A 23,250-nucleotide genomic window follows, 5' to 3' on the forward strand; every position below is an offset into this window, starting at 1 on the left:
AGCTCTTTCAAGCAACAGCGCCTGCTTCGTATTTAATGGAACTGACTAACTGCACAGAAAGTGATTATGTTGTGGAATATGAAAGGTAAAAGCAAGCTTAAGCAGAATTCCCTTCAGTCTCTCCACATTATATATATAAAAATCAATTCTAGTCCATCAGCCTACTGGCTTTCCAGACCAACATTATTAAGTAGCATTTGTTTAAGCCATTAAATTCTGCATTGGTTTTGACCTCCTGGGTCTCATAAGAAGAATCAGGCTTGTTAAACAAATGCTTATGTATTACCAGATTACCATAAGCTAGACTACTCCATAAAACATTACATGGGACATCATTCAATGCAAAAAAGTTATATTGTACGCAAACTCGTCAAGTGTAGCAGTGGGTAGAAACACAGAATTACATATAATAGTCATTCTCACTTAATTAGCAGATGGATGTGATAATTTTATGTCCGTGACTGAAGAATGAACGTAAAAAAGTTGCATTGTTTATGTTTGATAACAATTGCAGGTTGAGTTTCTCATTTATTCAGTGATATGTTTTACGCATTCTGCATCGACTTCAGATTATGGTACCTGTCTGTGAGGATATGGTTTCCAAAAGTATATATTTTTTTATTTTAATGCAGAGTGGTTGTGCTCATAGATCTTGACAGGCCCATGTATCACCAAAAGAGGAACTTTTTAATGAGTTTTTGTTCATCATAAATGACAAAGTAGTTTATACAGAAGGGTCAAGTGATAAAATATGAAGCAAATGCGGTATAAACATGTAAATAACTACGGTATCTTAAAAACTCAGCTGCATATTGAATAGCATTACATATCGTTTGGCAATATATATGTAATAGACGAATCTATTTCAACTCTTAAGGCAGTGTTATTGAGAAATGCATTGCCTTTTTTATATTTATTGTTGTGCACCACTGCCAATGCTTTATAACCAACTAATTGTTGAATAATGATTGGTGTTTGATATGCTGGGACATCTCATTGCGATAGACTCACCACACAGAAATCCATAGGCTCACCACTCAGAGAGCCATAGACTGACCAGTTAGAGACCCATAGACTCACCACGTAGAGCTTTACATCACTTTTACCAAAAGAACCAAAGAGTTTACGTCACTTCTCAACACACTTGAAAGAACACCCCCAGTGGCAGTTCCTTATTACCTGATCTGTTTAATTGCCCGTTCATGTGCATCCTTTTGTCAATCCACTGCTGAATGAGGGCCCCCACACGCCAAGTCGCGTCATAGGGGGTTGTTTGAACATACTTCACCACGCTGATCAGGACGCATTCGTGAAGGGGGGAGGAGTGTCCCAGGATGGGTTCAGATATCACTCGCCATTGGCATTAGCCGTGGCCTGGAATCAAATTCAGGCCGCCACATTCATCGCACGGTCCACTAACCATTGCACCACTGCTCTCCCCTATTAATGTTACATGAATCAAACATAGCCTCTACTACCGTAAACAGATTGGTCTGCCCCACTGGGGATCCCTTAAGTGACTGAGTGAGTGAGCGAAGGAGCGGGGTGTGGTGTGATGTTACCACCAGGTATCGATATCGGCAATGGACGACTGCCAGCTTGTGTCGTGGTCACAAGAGCGTCTGATATACTTCCTGAAGACAAACCCATTTCTGGAAGTGGTCTTTGCCAGCCTCATTGGAAGAGACATCACCAACAAGATATACGCACTCAAGGATGTGACGCTGACGTCCCGCGTAAGTACAACCTTGCCACTGTCACCGTTTCTCTGCGCAATCTCATACATCTGATCCAATTCTCAGGTTTTGGGTGCGAGGGTGGCGAGATGTTCCCCTGGTATACAGGAGGTCGTGGGTTCAATCCTAATGCCTGCTGTATATTTGGAGTTTGAATGTTCTCCCTGTGGTCTTGTGGATATTTTTCGGGGTCCTCCGATTTTCCCCTCCATATTTAGAAACATGCATTTAGAGTATTTGGCTGCAATAGATTTCCACGTGATAAGCCACTTCGTTTGAGCTATAATTTGTGGCAAAGTAGCTTCTTAAAGAAATAGCAATATAGCTTAGTGGGCCTTATCTGATAAAATAAAACAAAATGTTTCGTTTAGATTGCTGATCTACCACTCGCTAACTTATTCCAGTTACTCGCTCACTGTTGGTCAGTCACCTCCTTAGCACCCTTCTATCGCTATTAATAATAATTTAAATTCATCATGTGCATTCTATTCTAGGATTCCAATACATAATGCATGAAAAGCAAGAAACAAAAACAGAACCAGGGCAACCGACCAAACTAAAGAGGGAAGGCCACTTTACAGAGATGGGTTTTCAAAGCAGACTTAAATATATCTACCGACTCCGATTTCCTGATTTAAAGTGGCAGAGCGTTCCATAGCTTGAATGCCATACTTACAAAAGCCTGATCACTAATAGAGCGCAACCTATACCTGGGAATGCTGAGCAGTTGGAGATCAGATGATCTTAAGAACCTTGATGGAATATATCAATATATTAGTTCCTACAAGTAATGTGGGGTGAGCCCTTCTTAAAGCATTATAGGTTAATAGCAGTATATTAAAATCCACTCGAAATTTTACTCGTAGTCAATCAAGAGATAAGAGGGCTGGTGTAATGTGCTCACGGATTGGTGTAAGTTGAAGCACTCTAGCAGCTGCATTTTAAACAAGCTGGAGTCTGCCCAGTACTTTGCTCAGAATTCCAACCGATAATAATCATAATTCAATTTGTAACGCGCGCAAATTTGCAGACGTAGTGGCCGCAACTCAGAGGCGCGGAGCCAAGCTCAGAGTCGCTCGAAAGCATGATTGTAGAGGTGAGTTTTTAAGTCTCTCTTGAAGGAGGCGATTGAGGTGATGCTGCGAATGTGCAGAGGGATAGCGTTCCAGACTGTTGGGGCTGCCACAGAGAAGCGGCGCATAGACATGACCATCATGGATCTTGGTATCAAGAGGAGGTCGTGAGTCGCGCTGTGCAGGCATCTGCCGTGTGCTGAGCTGCAAGTTGTCAATAATGAAGAACGGTACGGCGGGCAGGCGGATATGAAGGCATTGTGGCAGAGGCAAGCGGTCTTGTATGTGACCCTACTGGCGATGGGTAGCCAGTTGAGAGCACGGAGACAAGCCAGTGAGTCGAGACGGGGATGAGTGTGGGCAATGACGACGCGCGCTAGGTTGTTTTGTAGATAAGGCACTGCAGTAGTCGAGTAGGGATAACACAAAAGCATGGACAAGTCTCTCCAAGTCAGCAGGTGACAGGAATCGATGCATTCTGGTAATATTTCGTCAGTGGAAAAGGGAAATTGTAACCACCTTAGATATATGTGCCTCAAAGGATAATGACTGGTCACACTGAACACCAAGGTTTCTGACCTCCCATGTGGGACTGACATCGTGACCATCAATCAAAAAACGAGGCGAACCAATTTTAAAAAGAGGCAGAAGGGAGCCAATGAATATGGCGTCAGTCTTGTTGCCATTTAATAGCAAAACGTTTTGGCGCAACCATGAATTCACTACTTTTAGTGATGCAGATAGCGCAGAAGAAGCTGTTGCATAGTCGGGTTCTAACTGGATATAAATTAGAGTTTCAACTGCATAGCAATGGTAGGATGAGCCAATATGTCGGAGCAGAATATCTAATGGTGCCATTTAGATACTAATAAGTGATGGGCCAACGACAGATCCCTGCGGAACACTGCAGAGAACTGGTCTAATTGGTGAATTGAAGCCATCCTTTGTGACAAAGTACCTACGTTTATTTAAGTTAGAGTAGAACCACAACAAAGCTCTGCCAGATATCCCCATTGAAACTTCTATTCGCTTAAGGAGAACCCCGTGATCAATGGAGATGTAGCAGAATGAGGAGGCTGACAAAGCCTTTATCTGCTGACAAAAGTAAATAATTGACCACCCTTACCAGGGCAGTTTCGGTGCTATGCACAGGCCTGAACCCCGATTGAAAGTTGTCAAATAGATTGTTTGAGGCCAGGTGCTGATGTAAATGAGTTACCACAGCTCGTTCCAGAATTTTATACAAATGTAATAAAAGACTCCTTCACACATGATGTCACTCTCCGTTGGTCCTTTATTTAGATTCTTCTCCCCCGCACCCCGCTGGCCTCCTCCTCGGACCAGCGTCTCCTCTCGCATGCCACGCACGCCCTGCTAGCCCCTCCGCTAGCCCCGTGCACCCCGCACGCTCTGCTAGCCACTCCACTAGCCCCATGCACTCCGCACGCTCCGTTAGCCACTTCGCTAGCCCCGTGCACCCCGCACGCTCCGCTAGCCACTCCGCTAGCCCCGTGCACTCCGCACGCTCCGCTAGCCACTCCGCTAGCCCCGTGCACCCCGCACGCTCCACTAGCCACTCCGCTAGCCCCGTGCACCCCGCACGCTCTGCTAGCCACTCCGCTAGCCCGTGCGCCTGGCTGACGGTGTCCCAAGCCCCATCAGCCATGTGGCTGATGGCGCGGTGGCCACCCAACGTGGTCCCACCTCTTCACTCCATCGACTGGCCCTGATCTCTTCCGGGCTCCCTCCTATAACCTCTCTCCCACGTGAACCTGACTCCACCCTCTCGGATCGTCACATCCGGCCTTCCCATTTACGCTCGCATTACATGACCCCCCCCCACTAAAGAAAAGCCAGCCGTCCTCGGCTGAAACAGGACAAAATAATGCGAGCGACAACATGACCATCAGGAATCACTCCAGACACAACGGAGATTAGAACAACAAGACAAGTAACGAAAGGGGAGGGATCAGGATCCGGTACAGAACATCGGCCCGTCCTCCACACAACAAGCAACAAGAATTAAGAATGGAACAATGCACAACAATGGCAACCGACACGCAAGAACGGCCGACGCGCATAAACCAGGAATGCGGTGTCTTAGAGCGTGTCCGTGTTGCTGGTCCATCTGCCTGGATCAAGTCCAACTTCAAAGAGCAATTGGTAGAGCAGGAGTGACGAACAGACGCTCCACTCCCCCTTCAAGTCCACATCCGGTTAGCACAACCGGTAACACCCAGTGTGGCAGGCGCCGAAGATCTGTGACGAGAAGGAGAAGCCAACCCCCTGAGGCACAACACAACAAAACGCACATCCGCATGTCGTACACGACAGCCATCCGGCCCCAGGGTAGTGGAGATGATCGATATCTGGCCCGCATAAAGAAAACCCCAATAAATACCCAAAATAGACGCGATGGATGCCCCAGTATTTACCTTTTAACTAAAATATGATTTACACGTGACAACAGAAATTCTCCTGCTCTTGCCCACCAGCAGTCCTCCCTTGAAGACCAGCACAGACATCTCACGTACACAGCATCTACCCACTGTCACTCTCAACACAGCCCCCAGCCACACACCCTCGCGTGGAGAGAGCCACGCTCCCCAGCGGTAATATTTAACTTGCCCTCACGCTCACCGTGGTCGTCCAACCACAACAACGTCCACTGGCCATACACTCGGCCAGTGAAATTTCGGGGACGAGACAATGGCACATCGCAACAACTCAGCCACGCTCCATCCCGTACTATCCCATCACCAATGGACACACCCCAGCAGCTTATAGTCTGACGCTTTACAGACAAGGGAAGGTTCATCCCTTGGCAAGGCCAGACCCCATCGACCCCCCCCCCCCCCCACGGGGCAATGTTGCCTTATACATTCAATAACGTCCTAACCCAGAGCGGAACAAGTCCGCGGCCCTTCCCGCTGGAGGACCCGCAAGGGGAATCCCCGCCCCATGCTAGCCAGGTCACCCTGTTCGCTGCCACGTAACGGAACCTCTACTCCTGAATCCCGTGAGCCCCTGGCCCACCAGGTTCAGTCTGCCACAACACAATTGAACCACGACTCCCCGAGCCATATGAGCACACGGCCCATTAGTTTGAGACCAAACCACGGAGTGTCTCGCCTCCGGGCTGTCGGGTCAGCTATCGGCCATAGGCCGATGTGACCACAACTCGTACATCATCCACTCAACAATGGCAGGCATATACTGATGAAATATTTGCCCCAGAACAGAACCCAGCCAGCATCTCCATCCCAAAATGCTGGTGCAATGATACGCCCCTCTTTAGTGAGCCACGTGCCACTACGCTCTTGTTACCCCGATGGGCGCCAACACACCAGCATTGCGCACAACACGCAATGCACGCACACAAGTTAGAGCGCAACACGAGAGTCAAGGAATGATTACCATAACCACATCCCCGCGGCTCGACGTGTATACTCCCTCTCGGATCGTCACATCCGGCCTTCCCATTTACGCTCGCATTACACAAATACGGAAGGTTGGATATTTGGCGAAAAGTTTCCAGAAGCTTGGCATCAAGACCCGGATTTTTCTTAAAGTGGGGTCACAGCATTAATCTTAAAACTGTCAGGAATGGTGCCGGTTTTGAGGGACCTGTTGAGAAAACTGAGGGTATACGGCCTCAGCATAACAGAATGGTCGCACAACAGCCTTGAAGGGAAGGGATCCAGTGGACAGCTGGTAGGTCGAGAGACAGCAAATAAAAATATGAAGTTCTGCAGTTAATTTTGCGGGAAACCCGGTCAACAATGTGCCCTCGAACTGATTTGGAGGCAAGTTGGAAAAGAGGAAAGAGACATTAATTGAAACTGGATAATGGGAATTGTATCGTGAACAAAAACTGTTGAATTGTATTAGAAAACTCAGCGGAGGAGTGAAAGATTACATTTGGTTCCTTATTAAAAGTTGACTTATGCAGGAAAATAAGGTCCGATAATTGTTATCACTATTTCCAATGTGACCAGCAATGTAGGAGGCAATTGTTCTTATGATAAGTACAAAGTTATTCTTTAAATATTTGATGATGAATAGTGAGGCTGGACTTTCTCCAAGCACGTTCTGCTTTACGAACGGTAGTTTTTTGCACCCTCAATGTTTCAGTGCACCATGGTGAAGGGCGATGTGAATATATTCGATGGGTTCGGAGGGGAGCCAAATGATCCAGGATCTCTGACAGAACAGAGTTATATAATCGAGCAGCTCCTTCAACGGGAAGCTCACACTCATTAGCCAGTAGGCAGCTCGATAAGGCGTCTGTGAGAGAGGCTGGGGAGATAGATGCAATTTTGAGAAATTAAATTCGATGGATAATAGAAGGACCAGGAGAGTGCAGGAATATATCAAAGAGGACCAAAGAGTGGCATGAGATTCCTGGATCCATCCCAGTCATTGCAGATAGTGAAAGCCAAAGAGAACAAACCAAATCTAAAGTATGTCCACCAGACTGTGTTGCCTGTTTGACATGCTGGATGAAACCAAAAGGGTCAAGGATGGCCAAAACGTCCCTGACATGAGGTTTGGATGGTATATCAACATGAACATTGAAGTCACTAATTATGATAATCTGTTCAGAACAAGCACATCCCACCGAGAGGAACTCAGAGAACTCTGAAAGGAATGTGGAAATTAACCTTGCAGGGTGACAGATAAATTGAACAATGCCGGCTGGGTACACATTGACCTTCGATCCAATACCACGTGCTTAAATAACTGGAAACGTTGAGGACTCAACATTTGAATGACTGTTTTGGTCTCATCCATACTGGGTGCAATCACCAAACTATGGGTAATACCACTTTGGAATGCAGTAGCATTGTTGCGGATATTAATCACTACTGATGTATAACACGAAATAATACATTGCTTTGTTGTGTAGAATATAAATATAACAGATAAGCAAACAAAGTCTCCTTCATATTTCTCTCTCCAAAAAAAATATTTCATACACACCTCATCAGTCCAAAAGCCTTCTGGGAGTGCATAATTTCAGCAGCGTTCAATTAGTACAGGCAAAGTCTGAACTGGTTTGAACATACAGTATCTCATCACTACTGATGTTAGCTGTGGTTGGGAATCGAACTAAGGTAGTTAGGTTTATAGTGCAATGTGCTGAACACCGGTGTCACTGATCCATCCCCTAGGGATTTGTATAAATTGTCGTTTCTCACTCATCTATGCATGTATTGTGAGCATAAGAATAAACTTTAATTGATGAATAACATGTACAGGTATGATAATTGGTTTTTTACCCTTCTATCTGGCAACAAAACTGACACCTTTTTACAAGGAGTCATGTTTGCATAGACCGCAATACCTGCAGTCATAATACAAACAAAAGAACATAACTCTGATAATGTGCACTGTCCTTGAAGTTGATTGGTCCACACCCGAGACAGCTTTCCTTAGAGCCTAGTCTCACATGGGTTGGACCAGATGACGCCAAGATAGAAAGGTAAAAAAACAATTATCATATTTTTTACTGGCAAATGAGGTTCCCATAATGTACAGGTATGTTCTTTGCAATTAAATACCAATTACCAATTAAGTTAATATTTACGCCTAGAGCACATTCGTTATATACTGGCAGTGTGCACCACTTATTTATGAGTTTGACAGTCGTGTGATGTTTTTTTTTATGTTCTTGACTCTGTGTAAATGTCCTTGACACTGTATAAATTGTACGTGATAAGTAGTTGTCTTTACGATGTTTACATGTTTAATATTTCACTTGACACCCTGGACACTTACAAACGAAATTGTCCAATATGTGTAAGGGATTATCCCAGGTGAATATTTTTTTACAATTAAAATAAATCACGAAAATAGTTTCAAACGTTTACACCAATTCTATATTTTCTCGTAATTATACTTTCCCGTAACTCGCAATATTTTACCGGTATATCCAGATAAACTTTTCTTTCCCCGTGATTTGATGTTTATTGATCGAGTTCAGTAACTGGAACATGAACCCTGACCCTGACTCTGAGCGTTACCTTAACCGTACACGCATACAAGAACAAAAATAGCCTAAATAATAAATGACCATCTCTTGCAATAAAAAATATACTTTTCGAGTCATGTTTGTATGCATATACATATATATGGTGATGGCATGTTGCTTATCGTAGGTGGTTAAATTGGCAATAACAAATACGCATACAGTGGCATTGTCTTCCACAGTGTAGTGGGGGTTCATTACCGCATGGACCATGCATTCCCTTCTAATGGTGAATTCGTGCCAAGAACGCCACCTCTGCTGAGTTTTGCTATGATCTTGCCAACTAGTACCTCGGGGGTAAACCTTCGCCATAATTTCAATCCTGTCTACCACTTCCTTTGCTCCCTTACTCCCTTTGTTGTTGTTGTTTTGGTCTCCCTGAGGATAACGCACCCTTAAATTTGAGTCTGGCATAATATAGTCAACAGTACTGGGGTCGATAAAAGTGATCAGGCCTGCATATTCGTTAGTTGTGTTGGCCTTGATAGGTGCTCACTAACAGCACTTTCCCTCATTCGTCTATGAATATGTGCTTCCTTTGTGTATGTATTTATACGCATTTGTTAATGATACAAAAAAAACATTACAAATGTGCAGCCTGCATGTTCTTTGGACGTGGCCGTCCCTCCGTACCGCCAACCGCCCTTCACTCCCTCCGTCCCTCCCTCGTATCGACCTCCTTGACACTCGTACCGAGCCTTGAGGGAGGCCATTGTTCAGGAATCCAAACAGATTATCCAGCCGGAAAACATGTTCTTCCCATGTAGTCTGATACGATTTCCTCAGTACATTGTGAGAACGGTTGATTTATGTCTAACCATATACAGTAATTCAGAAATATATTTTACAAAAAAATTGTAGCATTGTACTAATGACATGCGCAATATTCTTCTATGGAACATTCAAATCAACAGTTAACAATCGTGGGAAAATGTACCCCTCCGTTTTGCAGCAACCCCTAAAATAAAGTTTTTTTTATGCATTGAAGCTATTTATACTATGAACTGTTTTTATTTTACCAGGTAAGGCCCACTGAGCTACATAGCTCTTTTTTAAGAAGCGACCTGGCCACAAATGATATCTCAATGAAGTGGCTTATCACTTGGAACATTTATAGCAGCCAAATACTCTAAACGCATGTTGATTTTAAATTAGGGAAAAACCTGAGGACTCGTAGAAAAATCCACACGACCACGGAGAGAACATACAAACTCCAAAATATACAGCAGGCATCAGGGTCGGGATTGAACATACGCTCTCCTGCATACCGGGCTAGGAAGTTAACATCTCGCCACCGTGGCACCCGCTCATTTCAAATTCACTGGAGTAGCCAGCTCGAGATAGTTGTAATCATGCATGCACACACCGTAGCCATGTCCCAGAGCCTCTAATTCAAATGCCAGAGCTTTGTCTCGTGGGAACCTATATCAACTGCAGATTGCGTTTCATTAGTTGGAGTAATCAGTGGTTAGAGGTATTGTATGATGAGCCAAGATAATCAACAGCTCTTAATGACAGTTGACCTTTCCACTGTAGCATCAAATTGATTAACATTCAGGCAACTCGGAATGAGCCGTGTAGCGTCGGCCCGTGTTAAAATTTGTAAATCGTTATTCTTCGCGTGATCCTGTTTGCGTTGCTCAAGGAGGGTGGAGACAGGGTCGGCAGTTAACACATATTGCGCATTTGGGACGTCTTCTGAATTCAACATACTCTTTTATTTAACCAGGAGAGATGCAATTGAGATTCGTTATTGAATTTTTTTTACGGGAGAACTGGTACTCAAACTTTTGTAGCGTCAATTGTGAACAAGTACAAAATGTAACATTTGAGTCGTCGTTGGCACATAATGACCTACTCTTGTCTTTAATGCCCACTTTAAACTAGATGGCTTGCGAAGTAATTCCCTGCGGAAATTAGCAGATGGCTGTAGGAATTGAACTGTCAAATCGAGTCGATTCATGCTCAATTAAAACAAAATTATTTCTATACAGTTTGGCTGTTTGTGTGATGGCATAAATCTCTTTTGTCTTCTTTCTTGTGCGTTCTGAAAATGTGTCGGGTATAAAGTTATGCTATGGATGTGAAATATGATGATGATGGTGATGACGATGATATTGATGCAATATTATTCTCTACAAATATGCATAAGCACTGTCAGTGTATAGTGCATCAAATTACACATAGCTAATTGCCTTTAAACAGCAAATAAACGCTAGGCATGAAGGTAATACAAATTCATTATATATATGTTACAATAATGTAACAGTTACACTGAGATTGTATTAAGTAACATAAATATTAGGGAGTCAGACCAGGAGACACACATTCACCAAAGTTAAAACGACAAAAATGAAATAAAAATTAATAAAAAATAAAATAATAAAAAATCACGACGTTTCGGAGGCAACACATTCTCCGTCATCAGGTGGGACTGTCACAGCCAGATTTGCTGTATCAAGTGAGGCAGGGATTCCAAGATGCAAGTTCTTAAATACAAGTTAAGGTGAGGGGGGGGCTTATCAGAATGTGGTAGCCAATGAATGGAACGTATTGGGAGGGGGGGGGGCTAAAAGAGAGCACGAGGTGTAAGTAGACGTCGACGTGGACCTGTTTGTGCACAAGCACCTGTTGGTGCACATGATAGAAGAGAACTAAAATGCCCATGTTGTTTTTTACCAGTGTTGGCTGACAATCAAATACGAAAAAGGAGAGTACTGTTAAACGCTGGGGATTTTAACACTCGGTAAAGTAAAATAGTGCTCGCGGACACCATCAGTCAGATTTGAAACACGGCAAAAATTGAGTCTTCCGCCGTTGCCGATCATTGCTACAACACGGTGGGCTCTCATGATATTGTTTTTTTCGAGACTAAGGTGCTCTGCAAACCCTCTGGCTACCATCAAAGGTGTGTACACGAAGCCATTCAGATATACAAACACAGACATAATTTCAACCGTGATGATGGGTACAAACTTAGTAATCATTGGAAAGATGTTATTAACCATGCAAAAAAGATGTAACTACACATTTTTGGACCATCTTATCTGACAGGCACTATTTTACTTTACCGAGTGTTAAAATCCCCAGCGTTTAACAGTACTCTCCTTTTTCGTATTTCATTGTCAGCCAACACTAGTAACATGGTCATTTTCGTTCTCTTCTATCATGTGCACCAACAGGTGCTTGTGCACAAACAGGTCCACGTCGACGTCTACTTACAACTCGTGCTCTCTTTTAGCCCCCCCCCCCCCTTCCAATACGTTATCATGTGCACCAACAGGGGCTTGGGCACAAACACGTCCACGTCGACGTCTACTTACAACTCGTGCTCTCTTTTAGCCCCCCCCCCCCTCCCAATACGTTCCATTCATTGGCTACCACATTCTGATAAGCTCCCCCCCCTCTCCCTTAACTTGCATTTAAGAACTTGAATCTTGGAATCCCTGCCTCACTTGATACAGCAAATCTGGCTGTGACGGTTCCACCTGATGACGGAGACTTGTGTTGCCTCCGAAACGTCGTGATTTTTTATAATTTTATTTGTTTTAATTTTAATTTCATTTTTTACCTACGTGACTTTACCGAAAAAACTAAGAGTATGAATCCTTGCAGTCACGAAAGCTTCAAATCTAGAATTAAAACGACATGTAAGAATATAGTCAGAAAATTGATTGGAAAAATACATACATAGGCACAGATAGAATAAGGATTAAACCATCTCAGACTTGCTGATGAGAAAGTCATAACATCCAATCAATGGTCATGGACAGCAGGAAATAATAAGTGAACTTAATTAAGACATCTGCAAAGTTGGGTTAAAGTTGAATACGGGCAAAATACAAGTAATGGACAACAAGGTGCACTTTTAAATATCTGGTTATCACGTAGGGACTCAAGGGGGCCCAAGAGCACATTCACTGCTGAGGTCCTGTGCAGGTGCTGGGCGGATCGTTACATCGCAGGACCGTGAGAGATTGCGACGTCTTGGGAGGACTTCATTCGGCAGTGGATAGATCATGGGTGAACGATGATGTATTGTTTTTTTACTGTCACATTACTTTGTTTAAATTGGGGAAAAATATACTTTAAAGTCCGTCTTCTTATCGTGCCTGTTATTGCACGATGCTGTGAGCAAGGGCACATGCATTCCGTATCGCTATCATAGGTGTTGCCATTGCAACATACTGTTGGTTCGTTTGGCCAAGAAGAACAACTATAACAACACATGTTTTGCCCATTAAGATAAGGTACGACAGCACAGTGGATCAGCACTGCTGTCACATCGCTGGGTGTCCCATGTGAATTTCTCAATATGATATCTGTCCTCTTGAACACATGTTGTATGCTCTGCCGTGCACTGTGGAGGTCGCGTTTAAATGTCACCTTTATCGATGTGGGAATATTATGAATGCAAATATTGACTCGCCAGTGCTCATCGGAGCACAGACTACATGCAAATGCAACGTGCATTATTCAGATAAAAGGACACAAAAGAAAAAATATAATTAGAGATTAGGATGCCATTCTTCTGGTGTTTACAGCATTCTCCTGTTGGCCGACATATATATTTTTTTTCAATGGAGCAACAATTTTAAGTTTGGTCTCTGCTGATGTTTTTTTGACATTGTAATACAGTGCCGTTGTACATTATTGCATTAATTTATTTAAAATAACCATTGTATTGCTGTGTCGTGGACAGAAATTTGAGATATTCAGAGTTGAATGTGGATAGTAATTATTACTTTGTAACATAGATGCAATTAATTTACTGGTGATTTAAATGTTGGACCGTGATATCACCCAGTGACCACGATGTATGTGCTTAGTGTCATCCTCTAGTGTGTGGGTATAAAGCACTCTATAGTCAAACGCTTGGGGTGTGGGCGGCTGTAGGGTTGTCGTAAGTTGGCAGTCGATCAATGGATTCTTGAATCTGTGCATAGATTTAAGTCTTATCCCACATATGCATGGTGGGTTTTCTCTCGGTACTCCGGTTTAGAAGCTGTGCTGATTTCCTATTTACAGCACTACGTTGGTGGTGGAAATTCCACATTCCTATGGCAGGGGTAATTCTCGGCATAATTAACCGCAAGCCAGATTTTTAACTTGCGGCCTTCTGATTGTGAGCCGCTCGCGCTACAGCTGTGCCACCTGCCTAGTTTAGCGAGTAAGAAAAAGTATTAATATAACAAACAATTATAATAATCAAGGTTCAATTCCTGGCCATGGAGAATATCAGTGGTATTTGAATTTAAACTTGACCTGGTTAACTCAGCCATAAATACACACTTTGTGCAATGTGTTAACATTATACCTAGGAAGAAAATGTCAACTGAGTATGATACAAAGGTGTGCTGCTTCCCAGTCTTCGTAAGTACCTCCTCTCAACTAACATATGTACTGCAGATCCAAATGAATCTTTGTACTTTTTTTATTTTGGTGTTGCATCCATCAGTTGCTAAGCAAAACAAGTAAGCCAATCCAGTGAGTGCTTATGTTGGTGGATGCTGACCAAGTCGATTGTCTGGACACACAGCAGAAGCATTAGTTTCACACACCTGACACTGCTGATGAGATCCAAAAGGTCAGATTCCGAATCTTTAATCTTTATCTGAATCTTTATCTAGACTGCAGGAAGGAATCCGATGAGCTATGAAGCTCTTTTTCATAGACGTCTCGGAGGACATCTGTGAAGGTCAAAAACCAGTCCAGAGTTTGCTCGCTGTAAGCAAATGCTGCCAGATAATATTGGTCTGGAAAGGCGTATAGCCTAAAACATAGGTTTTTTTGTATGCAGAAGTACAGAACGGAGTTCTGCTTGTTAACAAGTTAATCCTCTCGTTCTTTCTCCCAATAGAGTATGAAAAAGATAAGCAGCCACCCAGGGCTTTATGCCCGAGAAGTCTTGAGCATCGTCCGTCGGAGCTGTATTCCGATCCAAGTCACCAACACCACGACTGCTCTTGCCCCTGCTGAAGAAGGTACCACAATGAGTAATGTTATTTATATATTTGCTCCAAGGAATAATAATACTTACAAAGCCGCTGTGAATTATAAAACTGTGGAATAGTGTGTACGGTGCTAGTTAAAATGACTGCGACAATTCACGACAGTAACGCAGCCTTTCTTATCGATTACAGTATGTATGTTCGGATTAGGCCACCCGAATGATGCTGCCAACTTTGTGTTGTTAATATCCTCCACCACCGAACACTGCCAACAAAACAAATTGTCCCATGCACACGTGTTTAACGCGTCAAACGATTGTTGTTTCGACAATTATCACAACCACATTCAGCAATCAGATCCAATATTAACATGTTGTGTCGAGACTAAACATGTCACGTTGATTTACATTTCACATCGCTTTGCTTTGGCCATGATGCAAGGCAGATGTTGGAATTAAATGGATTTCACATCCATGGTAATTAAGATAATCATGATGATGAATTGTACCTTTAAATAATTGCCTTTTAATTGCATGCTAAGGAGCCACTGTACTTAGTGCTTATATACTATGGTTCTCATGTGGCAAAGACTCACACAATACAATAATTTAGATGCACAGAATGCCAAGGATATAACATGGAAATAAAAAGGAGGGAGGGTAAGTGAATGATGCCCATGTTAGGGAAATGAGCTAATGCTACTTGAGACTCAAGTTTCAAGCAATATGAAATATATCGTATTGTGCATTCAAATAGGAAATCTGTCAATGATGTTTGCATCATAAGAATTATATTAAATTTCTACGTGGTGCAAAGAAGGTCGTTTAATTTTATGAATATATTTAATGAATAAAGACACTTTTGTCATTGCATTAAAATGATGGAACCACATTGGATTCATACATAGAGTGTGAAGAATACATAGTAATGTGGCGATGAGGATATTAAATGTAACACATGTGTAGTGTCAGTGATTCGGTGACAAGGTTTATAGGAGGCACCTTCTTTATTATAACATTCACGGTCTCGTCCACACACTCTCCGCAGTTGCTTAGCCGAGCCTGCACACAACACTAGCCGTCTAACACTGACGGCGCTGACTGAGGCAGCCAACAACTATCCTGTAGCACAATATCTAGCGAAGACGGTAGCGACGACGGCGACGAGACGACAGCAACGACGAAACGAGTCCACTCCCAAAACCGGCAGCCTCGAGCTCTCGGCTCCTTTTATCTTACCAATACGACCTGGCATAACACTGACCACGGCTTCCTTCTCGAACCTACTAGCAGCTTCCAGGGGCCTCCAGATGGGGTCCTCCATGACCCTTGCCCTAGTTCCTCTGCTTTGCCAACACACCTGTGCACACGCTCACCGGCGTGTGTACTGTCTGTCCACGACAGTTGCCGTTGCTGTCCACCAGCCGGCGCTATTATACTACACAGGCAAGGCTTGATTACTTTCCCAGAACTCCTCAATGGGCATTTTATTTTTGTTCCTTTGAGAAAATAAAAAAATATCCGTGGTGAGTGGAACTTGAGAATGCTTATGTCTGTTAATGATAGCAAAATACAGGGACTAGTAAATAACAATTTGGCTGATGTAGAAAACACACCAGTAACATTTAGAGACAGGGTCAGGATGTATTACGGGTTCAAGTACAACGCTTTTTGTTCAACATGGTTCGATAATAAACGAACGCGTGTAAAGAAGAAAGTGTCAACTTGCACCCAGATATGATCGCGGTGTTCTTGATTTTCTTCCAACTGTCTCCAACTGTCTGAGCGTAAGTAGGAAGCTGGTGGCAGAGCAATTTGAACGCTTGCCACCGAGTAAGAATGTATGAGGTCAATAGTTTAATCTTTGGTAACTCACGGAATTAGAATATTTATGAACGTACTCTTAAAACAGTCTGAAAAAGTGTTATAATGTGTCACGGACATCCTGTTTTCGGATGCTTGACTTTGTGTTTAGTTGTTGCCCTTAATAAGAAATCGGAGCGCTCAGGAAGAAAACAATCCATTCGCATTACGGTATAAACACGTCACGGGATATGCCTGAAGCCCTCACACACATATACACACGAGCATCCACACAAAGACACAGATGCTCCGTTTAGCCTCGTAATAATCTTCTTCGCGTATCTGTGTCTCCACATATATTGAAGTGTTTCTTAAGAAACCCATCGGAGCGCACAGACAGACGGTTCAAACGTATTGTCTACTCGTCTATATTGTGATGTATACACTGCATAATGATGCCAATTATTGTTTTGTTTAGCCTTATCAGCTGTTAGGGCACTTACTAAAGCAGCGAGAGCATTTACCCAACCACCTTTTTATCCCGAGTGCTGATGCTTTCACAGGCACTCATTTAAGGCTGAGTCAACCTCGTCAAAGTCCAGTGCATATTTAAATACAGAGGCAAAGATTCCCCGTGTATAGACTTTTTAGGATGCTGGGGAAAGTGTAGTTATTAAGCAACTTAAAATGCGAAGCAGGGTGCACGAGTGAACAGCCCGGGACAGATTCAAACTCAAATTGCTGGTTCGTCGCACATTCTGCTAATCACTGCACCTCCGATTATCACGGTTGGGCTACGTACAGTGAGAAATAAGTTCAACATACAGGACATACAAAAACTGTATCACCGCTCCTTACTTTGACTTTCGATTTTAACAAAAGGTCAAACGCAAACACAAACGCACAGCTTTATAAACACATCAAAAGACAAAGACCCCCCGGAAAGCCTGGACAGACTGTTGGGGAAAGTGTTGTTAGCGAGCACCTATGAAGGCCGGCACGGCACACGAGGGGGTGGGTGACCAACGCCACCCCCGGGCCGCCTTTGTCTCCCCAGTGGTGATGTTTGTCCACCACACCAGGTACTCATTTGAGGCTAAGTGGGACAGACGCATTGGCTGAAAATGTTAAGGGATTTGCATTTAAAGTTGAACGTGAGGCAGTTTTCAAACCATTAAAACAAAGGCTGATGCAGCAAAATGATGTCATGTCAATTTACTGGTGCTGGCAGCCTATTGTCCACCATGCATCTTAATTTTCCAAAGCAAACACTTACGGAATTTTAAATTGTAATTTAAGGTAGGACGATATGCAATCGGTCAATATTGTGAACGAGAAACCTCCCCGTTCCGAGGTCCAGGCTAAATCACACCTTGATTTTGAATCATTTGTTATCGATTCTAATTGATCTTTTTATTGATCTGAGAGTGGTTGTACGTTTGGGTTTAATTGGATATTTTGTAGGATTTTCATTCTCTTTCCGGAGTTCTGAGCTATTATATATGTATTTTTTACAATTGTTAAATAAAACATCCAAAGTTACGTGACATTTAAATTGTATTGTGTGGATATTAAAGCCACACGACTCACTCTTGCAGCATACAAATATAGTGAAGGAAGATGATGCCAACACTTCTGAGGGTCCGATTCAAGTACACGTTGCTTTTAAGATCTTACACTTTTTCCGTTCCAAGATGTCTGCAAGTTGCAAGGTGGGTGTCCCGTTCACTGCTGAATCTCGGAACATGCAAGAGGTTAGCGTAAATTTTATTTAGAGAGGCACAGTGCCACTGTTTTTAAAGACATTGCGCTCACCGTAAAGAACTGTCGTGACATGATTGACACTCGATGATAGCTGGCGCCAAATTGCGCCACGCCCTCCCGCATGGCCTTTTCCGATTCGGTTCCGATGACTTTCGTACGTCATCAGAACAGAATCGTGAGAAAAAACTGATGACGTTTACATCATGACTTTTGACGCATATCATCGGAATGGGAAAGGGTTACGCTGCCTTTCTCCCAGTCCACGTCTCCCCTCTCATCTCACTCTACCCTGGCGTTCACTTTGCTGCCGCCGCTTAGGCCATATGTGGGGAAGCTATAAATTAACATCTACACTGCTCCTCTGCTCCTTTGCTGCCCCGGAGGGTTTGGCATTCCACCTCCCCTCCTCCGCTAATTGTCTGTCTGGTCAATTCCCTAGCCACTCTTTAAGCCCATACCCACGACTTTTCTGTTCTCTGCTGTTAACCGGTAACTTTACAAAGAATACTTTCCACAATGCTTGCTAGCCATCTCCATAAACAAGAATACTAACGCCTCCTTTGCATCTGCTTGTTGCTTCAGACACTTAATACGCCTTACAGGGCATCCGAAATTAAGCCGCAGTTATAATGGTTATCACGCTGCTCCTTGCAATCCAGAGGTCGTCTGTAGGACCTCCTTCCCCCTCTGTCCACCCAGCACAGGGGTCGGCAGCCAAAATAACAAGGAGTGCAATTTTGTTTTCAAATTCGGTTAAAAAAAGTCTATATTTCAAGAGCCGCAATGTACGTGAATCCTTAATAAATGACGTCACGAAGCAGTCATTTAAGAGCCGCGTGCAGATGCAGAGCCGCAGGTTGCCGACCCCTGGCCTAGCAGCATAGAGGGGGGTACAACCACAGATAGTCGATCGGCAGGTCACACGTGGTGGGGTAGAGTGTGGGGGCACTCCCCACAAGACGTCTGACGACTGTATAAGAAGAGGCCACAAATCCACTCGAGTGGCTTTCTAGATAAATTCCTCTATTTGAGGCCCTTTTGCCAGCAGGAGAGTGAGTTAAATTACCTTTTACAGTCCATTCATTATTATTCACTTGGGGTTGCAATTATTAAGATGGTGTGCATTTTTGATACACCATATTGATATGCTCCTCTTTTTTACACTTTAGAAATACATATTGTTGCTATTGATTTTATTTGGTATGTTCGCACATATTCAGACTAATAATAAAGTAAATTTCGATTTAAAGCTTTCGTGACTGCAGGGATTCATCTTCTTGGTTCTTTCGGTAAAGTCACGTAGAAGGGAAGTAATAAAATAAAAAAAATAAAAAAAATAAAAAATATTTTATATTTTATTATGTTTTCTTTTTTCTTATTTTATTACTTCCCTTCTACGTGACTTTACTGAAAGAACCAAGAAAATAATAATAAAGTACTTACATATCACCGAGAGAGTGAGCATACAATACGACAGAATACGTCTGCTTATGTAATACATAGTAAAAATACATCTGCGTAAAAAAATTATTTGATATCTTGTTTTGAGGGAAAACATTTAATATTTATAAAGTTTGTACAGTCCTCTAAAGCCAGTGGAAGAAAAAACACTTTAATATGAAAAGCCTACTTAGATCTCATGGGGCAACAATACTTGCAGCCTTCTAGGAAATGTAACGGTACAATTGTTTATTTTTGTTTACTTCATACAGGTCTGCACATATGCAAACATGCTCTTGAATAGTTTTGACGGCTGATTCATGTACAGTTCATCTTCGTACTTTTGTGTGACTCCGGCATTCACATTACCAAAATGGCCGAGGCAGTACATGACAAGAAGTACACAAGCTAATCATTAGTGTTAACCTCCTTCCCAAATCTGTCCCTCCACCAACTCTGTTAGATATGGGTCCTAGTTTCTTATATTTGCCATATAAAGTGTGATGCATCATATAGTTTTGTGTCTAAATAGGGCCCATAATAACAGATGGTTTCTTGCCTAAAAACATCTGGCAGTTGTTCACCAGCATTGATTTAAGCAAGCCTGACTGCTAATAAGACACTGAATATTGAACCAATGCTGCTGAAAAAAATCTGCTATAAAGCTGTGTGTCCGATAGGTATGCAGAGGGAATATGTTTCGATAGTGAGCACTATCGCCTTGCATGTGCAAGATTCTCTGGGTAGCCTAGTTTCTGCTCACATGCCAAACATGCGTAAACACGAGTTTCGAACTCTGTGTGGTTCCTGGGAGCACTACCTCACCCACATCATCTCCATCGTCGTCATCAGCAGCAGAAGAAGAAGAAGAAGAAAAATATACATACATATGAGACAAAGGAACGGATGGCAGGAGTGGTGATATAAATGGCATTGGCAGTTGTGACTTCTTTTTTCTTAGCTGAATTCACAATTTTTTCTCATTTCTGTCATGTCGTTTTTAATAGTCCGTGCATTGTTTTTTTTCTAACGGTTAGCTGCAAAAGAAGATTTGGTGAGACGCAAGGCACCTGACGCTCACACACTTTGTCATGAAGTCATCATTGAAGCAGGAAATAGAGCGTGTCCGAGAGTATGTCCACTGAGGAGGGGGAGCAATGACATCAGTCCGTGCGCAGGTGCTACTCGGATTATTAACATTGCAGGAGAGTGGAGGAGGTGGTGGTTGGGGGATTTGGGAAGGTCTTCATCCGGCAGTGGATTGATTATGACTGCTGCTGCTGATGATGATTGATAATTAGGTGATACTTTGTTTTACAAGCTATGAGCGGTTTTATTTGTGTCTTCACAGATTGAGAATCACCTCTCTCCGGACCTACATTAATCCTCCAAAAGGGTTCCATTGCGTAATCTGCAAGAGTATCATCCCATCATTTTTTTTCCAATGAGGAGGGCACCCGGGGACTTTATGAGCAAGCAGTGATTGAACTTTGGAACTATCATCTTCACATCTGATGCCAATAACATTTTAGATCGATGCTTATCTTCGTAAGTATCAGGCTCATTGTGCGACTGATCTTTAGACAGAGCGATGTTATACATATACGGCAACAAGCAGACGATGTATAGTGAGTTTAACACGTAGGCTTTCTCGCCAAATATTATCCATCATAGCCTTTTTGTGGTTTAGGTCACGTAAATTTAAATGTGTCGGTAAACCCTCCACCACCTAACATAGGTGGTAGTACGGTTTGTCACGTAAACAAAACATGCCAATCCATTACTGGTCCAGCACACCGGGTGTGTTGGAGAGTAAACCCACAACATTTACAATTCGAGTACGACGTTTCACCAGGTAATTACAACCAGCCTTATCAGGTGACAGACAGAGTTGTGGATAAATGATCCTGTTTCGGTCTCAAAAAATATATATAAAATTCTGGATAAGATGTACAGTATTCCCCATTCCATGGTGCTGATGTTTGTAGCCTGCCCCTTGTTGTCAGCTGTCAAAATGGGCATTTAAAGTTAAACTATGTCAAACAACATGCAAATCTGTGGTGCTTGCAAACAGCAGGAAGGCGCAAGTCACTTCATAACTTGTGTACGTCTCATGTGACCACCAACTCAAATACAATGTTTTTCTTTTCTGCCACCGTGACATTATGATTGGTTTAAACGATAATATAATACGCGAGATTCTATATAAGTCTATGTGGCACTTTTAAACACGTATAATTTTGATGTGTATACACATTTGTAGCATTAAGTAATACAAGCAAAACGCTACATGATTGATATTGCACGAGTTAGTGATTTATATGAGTGTTAAAAGTAGGTATTTAACCAAAGGTTATAGAATACAACTACATTAAGTTACACAAACAATGCTGTTGATTAATGTAGAAGCAAAAAGTGTGAATGGAAAATGGTAAAATGGTTACATTTTCCAAACTATCGTTTGTGCCAAAATATAATCCATATATCCACTCATGGAAATCTTTTCCATACAAATACAAATTGTTATGCACGAGTAAAAGTGGAGCCTTGCATTGTGATCTGGGGATGGAGTGGGAGAAATACTGGTGTTGGAGAAAATTGAAGGCATCATTGACTAACAGTTAATGATGCACATTGACAGCATGGTGACCTCAGAGATCAAATGCAGACCATCTTTATGCCATACAATCAGATTGGTTGATGTGGATAGAGTAGCTGATGCTCACAAACAACTTTGTTATATAAAAATGCTCATATTTATGACGTTACATTGTTCAATACCTATGAAAATATTTTAGCTGTAATTTAAAAAATGAGATAGTTGCAAGGAGATGTAAATTTAAAACAACTGTATCACTTTCCTTTGCCATTAAAACCCTTTGCAGCATGCTCTATATTTGAAACTCCTTTTTAACTGGAACTCTTTTCTGTCTCCCCGTATGAATATATAAATGTTTTTTGTCCATCGGCCAAAACGTCCACTGTGACGATGACAGCACGCACTATTGTGGCTAAACATGCCAACAACGTTAACCAGGACGGCCACGGGCTTGAACCGCGAACATCTACAAGGTGATAGCCTTCTGGTGGAATTTAAGTCCTGGCAGAGTGGCGCTCTGACCCCTTGAGTCACACGGCCACCTCTAAAAGACCTAATTTTCAACCGTAGGTCCACAAATCAGAGGTCTTAAAGTTTCTGTCAAAATCCCGACATTTAATGCCATCATAGCTGATTTGTTTATTCTAAATCTTCACCGGCCATAGATGGGCAGCAATTAATATTATAATAGAGTATTGCCAACGGACCCACCTTATCTCTCCAATTGTACAGAGTAAAAGGCTCTGTAAATTTAGAATAGTTATAATGATAGTGTAGTGGGTTACTTTAGATACACTAGTCGTAGGAGGCATACACGTTTATTCTACACTTTACACAGTACAGGGGATAACTAT

At 42.6% G+C, this 23,250-nt stretch overlaps 1 protein-coding gene across 1 annotated transcript in view; it reads left to right on the top strand.

Annotated features, from left to right (window-relative positions):
* LOC144728662 (popeye domain-containing protein 1-like) overlaps positions 1 to 22,685 on the top strand; it is a 34,594-nt gene extending 11,909 nt beyond the window's left edge. Inside the window, exons 5-7 of the mRNA XM_078608246.1 lie at positions 1,569 to 1,736; positions 14,701 to 14,824; positions 21,149 to 22,685. Coding sequence (XP_078464372.1) covers positions 1,569 to 1,736; positions 14,701 to 14,824; positions 21,149 to 21,153 — 297 coding nt within the window. The 3' untranslated portion in view covers positions 21,154 to 22,685. The remainder of the gene's footprint in view (positions 1 to 1,568; positions 1,737 to 14,700; positions 14,825 to 21,148) is intronic.
* The last annotated feature ends 565 nt before the right edge of the window (positions 22,686 to 23,250 follow it).

The sequence above is a fragment of the Lampetra planeri genome, chromosome 29 (genome assembly GCF_965212315.1).
Source record: "Lampetra planeri chromosome 29, kcLamPlan1.2.h2, whole genome shotgun sequence".
In the NCBI taxonomy this organism is placed as follows: Eukaryota; Metazoa; Chordata; class Hyperoartia; order Petromyzontiformes; family Petromyzontidae; genus Lampetra; species Lampetra planeri.